Consider the following 13,359-nt stretch of genomic DNA (forward strand, 5'->3'; position numbering starts at 1 on the left):
ATTCGTCGTCGGAGGATTACTTAAGTGCTATAATTAGTGGAGCGTACGAAATGCACCATTAAGCAGTGTGGCACGAAAAGTCCGCCAGAAATGGTCGTCGACCATAAAATCTTCTACCGCAACCAGCGATTTTAAATCGTCCGTCGCATCTTTAATGACGCCGTCGTCGACAATCATTCCGCATTCGCTTAAAAGTCCGAACAAGATTTCGACGCTCTAATTTTTGATCGCGACGAATATTTCCCCGTCCACCTTTTGTTTGAGATAATAGTAATAAAGTAATAAATACGGAATAATAAAGATGAATAATTATCGAAGTACGGACGTAATGAACAATATTGTTTCAAATAATACTCGACAATGAATATCGTGTAATTGACATGTTGTTTCCGTGTATATTGTTTCACGAATATTATTTCAAACGTGATATGTTTGCATCAATATTCAAACAGAAGTGGCGTTGTACCGCTTGTTTTAATTCATATTGGTCGCGTAGCAATTATGCGCATACACGCATCTCGGAATAATCTCGGGAAAAAAAATATGCAAATCACCGTAATTATACTCGCTCTTAAATAAAGTCCTAGGGAAATTAGTGCGTTCAAAGGGATAATTAAAATTCAACGCCGCGGGTAAGATCAGAACGCAGCTGTTTGCGCGCAGCTGGCGTTTAAATGGCGACTTCTCCATCGCGAGAGTAATTGTATAAAGCCCTAGAATTAGAATGATCACATCAGCGTGACCGCATCTCCGACGAAAATTACGTGGCGAGACCTTCGACGCGTGATGCGGAGTTAGCACGTACCTAACTTCTACGTACAAAGGCGCGAATGCATTTTCGAGAAAAAAAGCAACGGACGTTGTAGCTTGCCGATGTGCACGCGATTTATCGATTACCATCCAGCTCTCAGAATTATGACCGAGATTCTAGGTACGATGCTAAAATCTTAAAGTTTCGAACTTTAATAGAATTATTTTTGATTTAAAGATTTGCGAAACTATTTGGACTTTTAAATTAAAGTTTATAAATTTAAATTTATATTCACGCCCATATAATATAGATCGTTGAATTCTCTGAGATCTTTAAATCTTTGAGTATTTTTAATCTTAGCCTTTGGAATTATTGGAACCTAAATTGTCGAATCTTCAATTTGTAGAACGGATTCTTGTAGTTTTGATCTTTGACCTTTTGCATTCCTCGATCTTAGATTACTCTCTATCGGTCTCTATAGATTCTCTCTTGATCTATGCCTTTCAAGCAGTCCGTAACACTTTTGCCAGATGGAATGGCGTTCTTACGATATAACGAAAAGAATTCTCCGAGGACCTTAATTTAAAAAGAAACGAGACAGACACTCTCTTGATACTTCCGGAGGTCAAATCCGGCTCCGTTCAAACCGCACGTTTCGTTTCTTCAACTGCGATATCAACTCTTTTGTGTGCATTGTATACCCGCGTAATTTATATACCGCTCTCTATCTCTTTCTTTCATTCGCTCGGAACCGGTAACGAGAGCTTGAAAACTAAAGCAAATATTTTTCCGAGGGAGGCTTCGTGATTCGTGCTCGCTAGATTCGCTCCTCACTCGCTTGTGCGCCTTCCGGGCAAAGAAAGGAATCGGATACGATGAGTCCGGTGCATCCCGCGAAGGTGAACGAACACTATATGACTCGTTGCAGAGCGTGTGGTCTCTCCCCCTATCTTTTTCTCTCACTCTTCTCGACGCTTCGTTCTTTCTCTTTCTCTCTCTCTCTCTCAAACCTCGACCGGATATTTTTAACAAGCGGTTCGTGCCGAGACGAAACAATGCGCATACCACTCTGTGTACGCGGCATCTAATAAAGCGTTGCGGGAAAAACGCGCTTTCCCACGCGGAAAACCCACCATCGCAAAGAGAAAACATATTTTTTTGCGGAATTTTTTTATCATTGTCGAATCTTTTTATAACGTCGAAACCAAGCGAGACGACAAATCGCGTTTCCCCGAATACTAATTCGCCACGCGAAAATTCTTCTCATTCTCTTGCCCGAGCCACCAGAAATTTTTTCGATTCCAGATTCACGGGGAATATGGAAACGACGACGCCTATGTCAGATTCCGCGTGCGAAATAAAACAGTCGCGACTACCAAAAGTCGCATCGTCCGGGATGCCCCGGCATAAAGGCACCCCGGAGCCGATCTATCGCTCCGCTGAGTCGGGATTCCGATGCATCCGGGATCTCTGACTGCAGCTGTAAGAGACGCGGGGTTGGGGGAGGAGGGCGGGGAGGGATGAGAAGAAGGAGAGGAGAAAGAGAGGAGAGAGAAAAAGGGCTGTAAACGCGGCCGCGCTTCGAATAGGAATCCGCCGCGCGACAGGATTGGAGCGATAGCAAGCGGGGGCGCCGTTTCTCGAAAACCGGAACAATACGTCGTGTGGCGGTGTGTGTTACTCGTAAAATATGGAACCTCATAAAGATCAGAGCCGTGTGCCGCGTCGGCGAAAAGGCGCCGGCGACGATCGTGACTCGGGAATTTCCCTTCGCTCTCCGCGCTTCTTTCTTTCTTTCTTTCTTTCTTTCTTCGGGTTCGCGCGCCAGTCTCCCGTCGCCCTTATATTCCGCAAAGGGACCTTTAATCTTTGGGATAAATATTTTATTCGGCCGCCGTAGATCCGGTTTAATCGCGCAACCGGGTTTAACTCGCGCGCTTCAACGGTTATGAATTCATTTATGATCCTCTGACACACAATCTATGAGCGCGTATAAACGCAACATAAACGACGAACGTTATCGCAAATCATTTTAAGCGCATAGCCTGCGATCGAGCTTTGAGCGGCGAACCGACACGACAAGCACGCACGACATTCGTTCGCGCGAAATGCGGAAGTGCGCCCCGTCGATTCGAGAATCGATGTATCGGTTAAATTTCTCTCTTCGGTGTAAATCCTTTCGCAATTTGAAACCGATCGAGTCTCATTTCGTCTCAATTTCCAACAAGAATCGAACTTAAGCCGCCGAAATTCCTGGGATATCTAGCCAATTTTCGACAATCGCCGCGGGCTAAAGGACACGCCGTCCTTTCTAACGGAGAATCGCGACCAGCGGAGCATAGAGAGCGGTCAGACACATTGGCAGTTTAAGATAGTTAGGCTGCCACGTTGAAAGTAGCGGTAGTTTGAGATAGTTAGCGACCACGATGAATTTCCTCGCCGCGCCAATGGCTATATAGACGTATATGGGAACGACAGTCCTCTCAGAGGAACAATTGAACGCGCCTGAGATAACCTGCGACTTATTATGCAGATTCGATTGCGATATTTGCACGCGAAACAAACTTTACTAAACGAATTAATAAGCAAACAAATAAACGCACAACGTTTAAAATTAATTTCATAATCGATAATTCGGCGATACGATTAGCCGAGATGTCACAGGTTTCGAACGCAAAGAAACGATCAACGATCGTGACTATATAACGATCCTCTCGCATCTGGAACTGGGCTGAATGGCTTACTAAAGCCATCGATCTAATCGCACGAGCAGCTTTCAACATAATCCGTGCGCTAGCAGCGGGAACCTGCATCGTGCATAATTGAATACGATACATCACACGGGACGACCGACATGATGCGCGGGGCAGCGGTGCCGAAACACCGCTGCGGATATAGTTGGTTATAATCTATCGCCCGCATTGAGATCGGCGTGTCATGCGAGCTGTTTTCGCGATTATCTAGGGACACGCTCAGTTGCCTGGAAGGCGACAAGAAACCTGAACCGCGTGTAATTGAATTCGATACAACGCGGCCTACTAAACACCGGGCCAACTCGGGGCTGTCTTGCTCGCGACATACAGCAACCGCGGATTAATTTCGCCCGTTAATGAGAATTGATCGCTCGCGTATATTTGCCGCGGGCGGTTACCCATCGACTTTTCCGATATCAAAGAGACACATACGGTCCGAAATATGTACATATATGCCGTACGGTGGAAATGTATGATTTATATTTATGCATATAGAAATATAATACATTATTTATATGTATCATATGTCATAACGTGTAATTAAATGTCATTACAGATCAATCATATCAATAATTAAATATTTTAATAATTAATAGATTGTTATATTACATGTGGAAAGTAATTCACGTAGCCACAAAAAGCAGAATTCATATATACATATATATATTTTTTCTCTTTGTGTGAGAAACAATTAATTAAATATCCAAGCTAAATATTCCGAATTTCAGAATTCCTGATGATTTACGTAATACTTTTAAGCTCTTCCGCCCATATTTATTCAACTCGCCGACTGCGAACCGTACGTGCGGCTGCACGGCAATCTATAGATTCTATCAGTGTGTCATGCGAACTGTTTTCGAGGTTATCTGAAGTCATGCTAGTCGCGAGTACAGATTTGCATCGAGCGTAATTGGATCCTATACACCGCGGTCTACTAAGGCTAACAATCTACCAGTGTTGGTATCCGCAAACACGATCCAACCGAGCCATCACCGCGACCTTCGGCGCATTTAGATCGATACGCATTACTGCCTCCCCCCTGCCCTGTCTATCTCGTCCCGGAGACCTAGATACAACCATATTCGTGAGAAATACTTGGGCTTGTCTTAAAGAAAACTGGAAAAATATTTAATTCCAAAAGATTTGATAATATTTCGTTCAATATATATATATATAGATTCAGAAAAATCTTGTACCTGCCCCGTCTATCTCGTCCCGGAGACCTAGATACAACCATATTCGTGAGAAATACTTGGGCTTGTCTTAAAGAAAACTGGAAAAATATTTAATTCCAAAAGATTTGATAATATTTCGTTCAATATATATATATATAGATTCAGAAAAATCTTGTATTTTAAAAAAGTTTATCCATCTTCAAGTAGATAATATTATCGATAATTAAAGGAGTATTGATCGTCTGGAAATGCCCGGCAGCAAGAATTTGCTCACAAAACTTGAATAATAATGAAAATTCAAAGAACTTGGCTGTCGTAGAAAAAAAGAATCGGACGCAAATTACGCGAAAAACGAGCTCCTCCATTATTTGCCTCTATTATTCTAAAGCTTCCCCGCGGGAGCAAGTAGTCAAACCCGTAGTATTTGTCAAGTAATAACCGATAATCACGAGTGAAGATTACCCGTAAATATTTTCGCGAGCGAGAGGCAACTCTGAAACGCAGTCGCTACCCGGTTTCTATTAGCCCTCAGTTTCTCGGTTCATCGGCTCGCTGAAATTGGAAATGGTCGATGGTACCAACCAGTTCTCTTAATTCACGAGTCTTTCCGTTTTGACGAGAGAAGGAACGAAACCGGTTATTTGCAACCTTCGGTCGACCGTGGGCGAAGGTACGTAATCTCGGCACGGCGTGTCGATTTCCGATGATTTCCAGAACGAAGTAACGGCCCGATTACGTGATTCACGATGGCTAAGTATTTACAGAAGAGCGAGGGCAATATGAGAGAAAGAGAGAGAGAGAGAGCACCCCATTATTTTTCTCCGTTCTTTTATCTCCGCGCGCGATACGTCTTTTCCCGTTTTCTTTCAGCTTACGTAACTCTCCTAGAGATTTCTCTCGTATATTTGCGAGCTTTTGACTGGAAAGATACTTTCCAGGCAATTCCATATCTCAAGACTTTGTAAATCTTTATATATTTCGATCGCAGCGTGCTAATAGCGAAATTACAGAATTGAAGTTATATTATTGCTACTGTATTATCGCTTTAATATTGAAGAGGCAAGACCAAATGCCGATTTTCTCTCATTAATCTCCTCGAATTTTACCGTCAACCATTTGTAGCCGCTACGACATACAAATGATTTCCGTTTTCATATTGTAATTGAACGTTATGGACTAGATTATCGATACGGGATACTTTATATTACGAAGTTGTATTGAAAGACTTGCGAATCATAAATTTTTATTTCGCCACCGTGCATACGGCCAGCTACTTGCCCGCGGGACGATTGGGTCACTAAATAAAGTCCACGAAAATGGGCTTCTATACCTTCATGTTTGGAAATAGTTTGCCGAATCGATCGGGGCTAAAACTAACCCCCGGCGCGAACCGTCCGGGCGATTTTTGTCGCAGCAACAAGTTGCCGGGCGGAATCGCTCGCCCCCGCCGAGTCGGGGAGAGAGGGAGGCAAGAAACGCATTATTGTAATGTCGTCGACGGGACGAGCGCCAGCTTTCATTCGATACTGACATCGGAAAGTCTATACGCACGAGCTAATGTTCCCTGTAAAAATTTTTTTGTAGTACTATGCCTAGAAAACCAGACTATATATGATCAGTTAATCTGCAAATCACTAATATTATATACTCCTAATAAAGAATATTACTAATAGGCTTCAAGCATCCACAAAATTTTCTCTCTGAGAAAAAAAAAATATATATATATATATATATATTTTTTTTAATTACTCGGTATATATTGATCATGGAAATTTTCTTTCATTGATACACTTTATCTCTCTCTATAAAAAAAAGGCAGAGTATATTAACAGAAATTTTCAATGAGAGAGGACTTCTTTTGATAGACATAGAATATATGCGGGTAATGCAGGCAATATAACAGCGATAAGTACAATTGACCGAGCTGGAATGCGAGCCGCGATCAGGACTATTGATAACGTTTACGCGCCGGCTCGATAGTAATCTCGGAGCCTTCGTAGACTATTTGAGGCCACGTTATTCAGTGTCAAAGACGAACGAGGACGACGTCGTTACCCGGCGCCGCCGGCTTTCTCTCACGCTCGGTTTCTTCCGCGTGGCAAAACCGCGGCCTTGCTTGCACGCCTTTCACTCTTTTTTTCGTACCATATTTACGCTAAGTCCCGTTGAGCTCCATTCATGCCAGCGAGACGCGATGGCAGCAGCAGGTGTTGCTGGCGCGACTGAAATAAATACGGATCGTTCGCTCTCTCTCGTAGATAGATAGATATTACCACCCAGAGGCTCTTAACCTACGGATTATAACCCCGTGGGTCGACACGATCTTTTAATAGAGTGGAATTTCCTCCTACACACACCCGACGTGATTCAGCATGTCGCGTCGGCCGGTCGACGTAATGAAAAATGCTGATCCGACCGACTCGCGCGCCTCGTGAAGCTAATCGTCCGCACTTCCGAACTGATCTAGTGCAAATCGAAAAGGATCGCCAATCATGGGCGTTTAAAGATATATAAGAATAAATGTCAATAAAAATTAACTCGATAATATTAAAATGCAAGCGATCAAAAAGTCCTGGAAATAAAAAATATTTTTTTAAATGCGCTAAAATTTTCATTTATCGGGGATTAATTTAATCTGTGAACGGCGATTCTTTGCCCGATTTCTCGGAATAAATAAGAATGTCTATCTCTGCGCGCTTCATCGCGTGACTTAATCGACTAGAATGTGCCGATTGGATTGAATCATGGTCACGAAGCTCGATGTCTGAACTTTGTCTGCGACTCGACTGGGAAAAAGAGGCTAAGAACCGCTGGGGCTCTCTCTGTGCTGGTAGACAAAGGAGCAACTCGAGGTCTGTCTAACTGAAATCACGTCATTGACCGGAGAGAGAGAAGAGCCGTTTCTGCTGCGGGCGCACGCACGATGCACGCACGCGTATACGTACATTGTACGCGTCCCACGCGTGAGAGTGTCTTCATGACGTCGCGCTGTGGACCGCACGGTTTCCTTGCCTAAGCAAGGGGGCGAAATAATGAGAAAGAGCCGCCACATGTGGACGGAAGACACAATATACCACATGCAAGCTAACTCCGTTTTGAGAAAGAGCTTATTATATATATATATACCGTGAATCATCACACTTTTTCAAGAGACTACCTTATTAAACGTGTTATTGAATGAAATGAGAGTAGTGTGTTATGTCCTCATAAACTTAATTTTTAAAATTGAATTATATGATATTGTTTTGACGAAATAATGTATGACTCATCCTATATATATCGCGGGAACAAGCATCCATATGAAAAATGATAGTTCGTTAAAATGTTCTAATGATTATTATCATTGTGATTCACAGGAATACATCAGCCATTACTATGGAGGACGTTTGATTTTAGTCGACGTTTCACTATCGAGTTACGCGAGCGAATGTAAGGAACATGATAAGTCGCTTTTTATTTTTGCCCAGATTATTAAATTCTAACAGCTTTTCGCATCATCGTGACATTTACGGCTAAATTTACGCGGTAGTATTATATTATCGTGTTAATTAATGATGCTATAAAAGAAGTACTAATGCAACAATGCTGCACTGACATTTGCTCGCTCCAGAAGATTGAAAACTTCCCTTTTTTATTATCTGAAATCTATATTAAGTATCCGAATGTTACTTGACAGATTAATTATATCCATTGGTTTTACGACGCTGCATATATTGCACTTTTATCGCGGCTTTATATATAATGACCAATAATGTGAAAATCCAAAATATAGGTCGCGAGAGAAACGACCTCGCGCGTCTTTCTATTTTTATGACCCCGCAAAACTTTATCAATTTGTTAAGAAGATTCGATGCGACGAAATAGCAATGCAAATCGCCATGAATTCCGATTAAGCATAAAAAATATAGACTAATGAGAGTTAGGCGTCGTTTCGCGCAACTTTCCGTTCGCGCAATTTAATTACAGCCACGTGGAAGAAGTTAATGAAGTAAATAACCGCCGGTTTCATACATTATTCAACCGAGTTAGAAACATCTCGCACACCCGATTTACGAACTTTTCTGCCCCTTCCTCCTCCCACCGCCCCATTTCCCTATTCCTTCCACCCGGAAAAGTTCCCACAACTGCATACATCATCGAGTCGGGCGATCAGTTTACCACCTGGGTGAGATGCAACTCGTCCCAGCCCTATACACGCAAACCGCTCCGAAAATTCGAACCGTTCTTAAGAAGAAGACTCCAAGCTTCTCTCGACATTCTTAAACTTTCGGATGTCCGAGAGTTATTCCGTTTACGGAACTATCCAAGATGAGATCAAACTCGATTTCTTATCCTTCATATTTCTTCATCTTACTAGACTTTTCAACATTCCGAATTTCTTCGATATGATCTTCCGTTTCTTAGATCATCCGCATTTGAATCGTTTCAACTTATCTGTTACAATAATATTCAACGATCAAGTTTTTCGAAATTCAAGATAAATAAGAGACAACTGCGAAAATAATAGACGAATAATACAAGCAGATTTTTATCCACTTTTGAAAAAAAAAATTTGTTTTGCAGTCATTGTTGATCTCATATTGGATATGGAAGGATTAAATAACGTTGAAATGAACAAGTATCGCTGAACGGGTGGATCCACCGATCATTCCGAATCGTGAATTTCATGAAAAAAATCGGGCGACATGACGTATGACAGAAGTGTCACTCCGAAACATAATCGATTTCCTGTGGCTCTCTAAAAAACTGTGCAAGCGACAGTTCTCTAATAACAAAATTGATGTAAAATTTCGAAAAAATAGAAACTTGTGTTTAAACAAAGCTGACGAAAAAATAATGAAGTAATCAGATTCTAATAATAATTGATTTCTGTTTAACATTCTATGCCCTTTAAGAATAAAATAACTTATAAGAAAGATACATTATATATGTCTTTTTATAAACTTTTCACTAACTTTATTTATACTTTTTTATTTTATTCATTGTCAAACTAGAATTTAATATACGTAGAACATTGAAAAATTAGATCACCATTTGAAATTTCCACATTTCTGACGACTTTGTTAGTGACATAATTCATAAAGCACACACGCCTTTGATCTCGATAGAAATTATCGACGCGAGTGTTCTAACGGCTGGATGCATAGTTAGTATAATTCAATGACTCACGCTAATTTTCTTCGCTTTCATCAAATTCTTTTGTCGGAATTTGTTGGAATATTTTTGACGTTTATTAAAAAAAAAAATTACAAATTCAACAATGAAATAATACGCGGTTTAAAGGCAAAAAAAAATACTAAATGTAGTAAAATTTTTAATATTTTAGTATAAAATACTAAAAATGCTAAATGAAAAACATCACAGAAACGTTCAACAATAATCGAGAAACATCTGTCAGTCCTCTCATTACGCCACGGAACACGTTGCACAATCATTGACGACGAGCGTTCGCTGCATTGAAATTTCCCGTCAGCGCTCATATGGTAGCGTGCGTTGTACGCGTTCGTTCATTTAAATACAATTCTCGCGCGCACGGTTATACCTCCGTGAAAGTCCAAGGACACGTAGAGTTGTGGTGCACATTCGCGTGACGTCATCACATCGAATCGCGATTCCAGTGAGAAACACACGGGTATTTTATACGATGAGACGCTTACCTGAGAAAGATCGGAGTCGTCGCGTATCTTAGCGTCCATGGTCACATGACTGGCGTGGATTCTCGGCGTCGCGACGACGAGCGCCGCGGCGAACAGGAACGTCAGCATCGTCCTTGCGGCAATTATCAGAGCACACGAGAGACAATTCACCAATTCACTAACTCGCGGATAACGTTCACCACGCGGACGATCTACGATGCGTATCGATCACCGATGGATCATCGACGAGAGTCAACGCGACACTGACACCGCGTTCGCGAGACGTCGCGGAGCCGGAAGTTCTCCACGGACGGACAATAGGATGATTATTTGCGCGTCGGCAATTAACGATTGCGAAATTGCCGATTGATGAGTGAGCGCGAGACCGCGCGATCGTTTCTCCCTCTCTCTCTCTCTCTTTTCTTTCTCTCTGGTCGTCATTTCTGCGCCCTCTCCATGCCTCAACCCCTCTTATCCCCCACCAGCCGCGTCGGAACGAGTCTTCGGCGTGGCAGCCGAGTTTCCCCCTCCACTGCCGTACTCCTCCTACGCGTGCGACTGCCGTGAACACGTGACGTCACCCACCTTTTTGTTACGCAGCGATCGCGTCGCGCGGATTATGATACTTTAATTCTCATATCGATACATCTCTGTTCCGATTTTCGTGCCGAGATAAAATTCTAAACGGAAATTGAATATCAAACAAACTGTGCTTGGTATAATGGATGCGTTTCGTGTGCGTGACGATATTACGTGTTGAAAACCGATATGGTCTTTCCTTAACAAGATATCCAAACAATGAATAGTTTACAAAAACAAACGGGCAAATTGTTTTTCACGAATGTAAATATATAACTACGCTCTATTATTCAACCATTATAAATTGAGTTTATTTTACCAAGATCTTGATTTGAGCTATGAAAAATTCAGTGTTAAAGATATATTTAATATTATAAAATTTTTCAACTATACAAAAAGAATATAGTGCAAAAATTATAGCATCTAATTAAATTTCAATACAAGAAAAGTCATTTCAACAAAAGCTATCATCTGTATAATTGATTGTCGAATATATTTTAACTGTATGCGCATGTATGAAGTATTATTATCAAATCAATGTTAAATAAAGAAAAACAAGATCGTGCAAAAAATAATATTCTTGATTACAATTTCAAGCATTTAATGTAATCCATTACTCGAATTATGATAATGGTCGAATAAAGTTTCTTACAATTGTTGATGGGAATGCCTCTCTTCGAGGCAAACATAATGTAGCTACATTCTTCAATCTAAACGAATTAAGTAAGTGAATTAAATTATCTTTTTCAGAGTGTAAGCTGAGTTGTAAGCCCTATAACTTACCATTTAAACGGATATAAGATAAGATAGCTAGATTGTACTCTACGTTCTCGGTTTAAAATTCCTACTTTTCATACTTACAGATAAAATTTTTTGTCCATAAATGACGTAAATAAAATTTTTACTAGAAATAAAAAATCTACTTGACGTAAAATAATTAAACCGTTAAAAACTTGAGATTAAGTTTTAAAATACACTTATATTCTTTTTCGAAGATAAACTAGTATATTACGGAGAAAGATTATTAATTTACAATTTAACGATGCTAGCTATATACTAGATATTTATAATATCATCTTATATCGCGGAAGGAGAGCAAAAGAGAGAGTTAGAGAGATACAGGATCAAATTGGGAGCGATATAATTGCCAACTCCAACAGAAGTTCACGGGGTATTTACTAAGTGGAGTGGACTTGGACCAATTCTCGAAACCACTTGAGGCATAGCGCGGATTAAGGAAAGATCCTGATCACGAATATAAACGCATAGGTCCGCGCGGAACTTCCGTATTGTGTCCCGTTCTCTGCTTGTACAAACGTTAAGTTCGTCCCAATCCACCCTAGTAATTAGAGTACTTTAGATACGTCTCTTTCACTTCTCCCCCTATTCCTCCTCCCTCATTCCCGACGGCTAGACTAACTTAGACTCGCTTGAAACACGCGGTGTGACACGGTGTTACTCTAGTCGCGAAATAACATTTTCGAGAGACGACGTTATTCGCTGATAGAGTTCAACAAATTTCATCGACGCTGCAGAATTAATCGGCTGGAAATATGTTTTCCTGCTCGGAGTTTAGCAAATGTTTGACTAACGAATAACAGTTTGTGTGCACGAGGGGAGGAATATTTAGTTATTAATACGCAAACGCACGCCTCCTGTTCTACCGCGTAACAATATACAAAAGTGTTGCGGAAAACAAATCATATTACACTTTCAGCGAAACCCGATATCAGTTCTTCGACAAATTTACCCTAGAAATTTGAGAAACATTAAAATTCTCCGAGTACAAGCGCGCAGCAAAATTTTCAAATTCCCGAGTGCACACGAGGATCCTAACGTCGCAATTTACAGATTCCGTGATCGAAGGATCGCGCGATTTGAAGCGCTAAAGCACGGGAAAGCTCGTAGTATACGAGAGCCCCAGGGGCGTCGACCCTCAATTACGAATCTCACACCCTCGGGCTTCTCTCGTAGCCGGCTATCGTCGGGGAAGCTCGCTCGTTTCTTAAAGACGAAACAAACTCGACCATGAAAAGAAAAGCTAAGTGCTCGTGACATTCCCCACGGCGGCCTCTCACGTTCACCATTTTTCTCGGCGGACCATAATCCTCTACGAGCGGGCGTAATTTTTAATTACTTCCCAGCGACTCCCTCTTGCACACATTTTTTTGCGCGCCGATTTTCCTCGCTATCTCTTTTTATCCTTTGTGATAATGGAATTACTTGATTGATAAACTGAGTTTATTTCTAAACCATTATTTTGCACTTTGTCAACCGATTTGTGTAAATGCAAAAATAGAAATTTAGTTATTTAAAAAAAGATAAGATTCTAAGATTCGAGATCTAAGTTCGAAAACACTTTTTTTTTTTATGAATAGGATACTGAAGACTTTACGACCATAAAAGTTGAGGATTTAAAGATCGAAAAGTTTCAATATTTAAAAGACATTTATATGTGTTCTAGA

The 13,359-nt window shown here is 41.0% G+C and overlaps 1 protein-coding gene across 1 annotated transcript in view; it reads right to left on the reverse strand.

The window, feature by feature from the left end:
• LOC115235289 (fasciclin-1-like) overlaps nt 1-10,738 on the reverse strand; it is a 221,705-nt gene extending 210,967 nt beyond the window's left edge. The window contains exon 1 of the mRNA XM_029806959.1: nt 10,337-10,738. Coding sequence (XP_029662819.1) covers nt 10,337-10,444 — 108 coding nt within the window. The 5' untranslated portion in view covers nt 10,445-10,738. The remainder of the gene's footprint in view (nt 1-10,336) is intronic.
• Between the last annotated feature and the right edge of the window lie 2,621 nt (nt 10,739-13,359).

This window comes from Formica exsecta, unplaced genomic scaffold, assembly GCF_003651465.1.
Source record: "Formica exsecta isolate Colony F162 unplaced genomic scaffold, ASM365146v1 scaffold218, whole genome shotgun sequence".
In the NCBI taxonomy this organism is placed as follows: Eukaryota; Metazoa; Arthropoda; class Insecta; order Hymenoptera; family Formicidae; genus Formica; species Formica exsecta.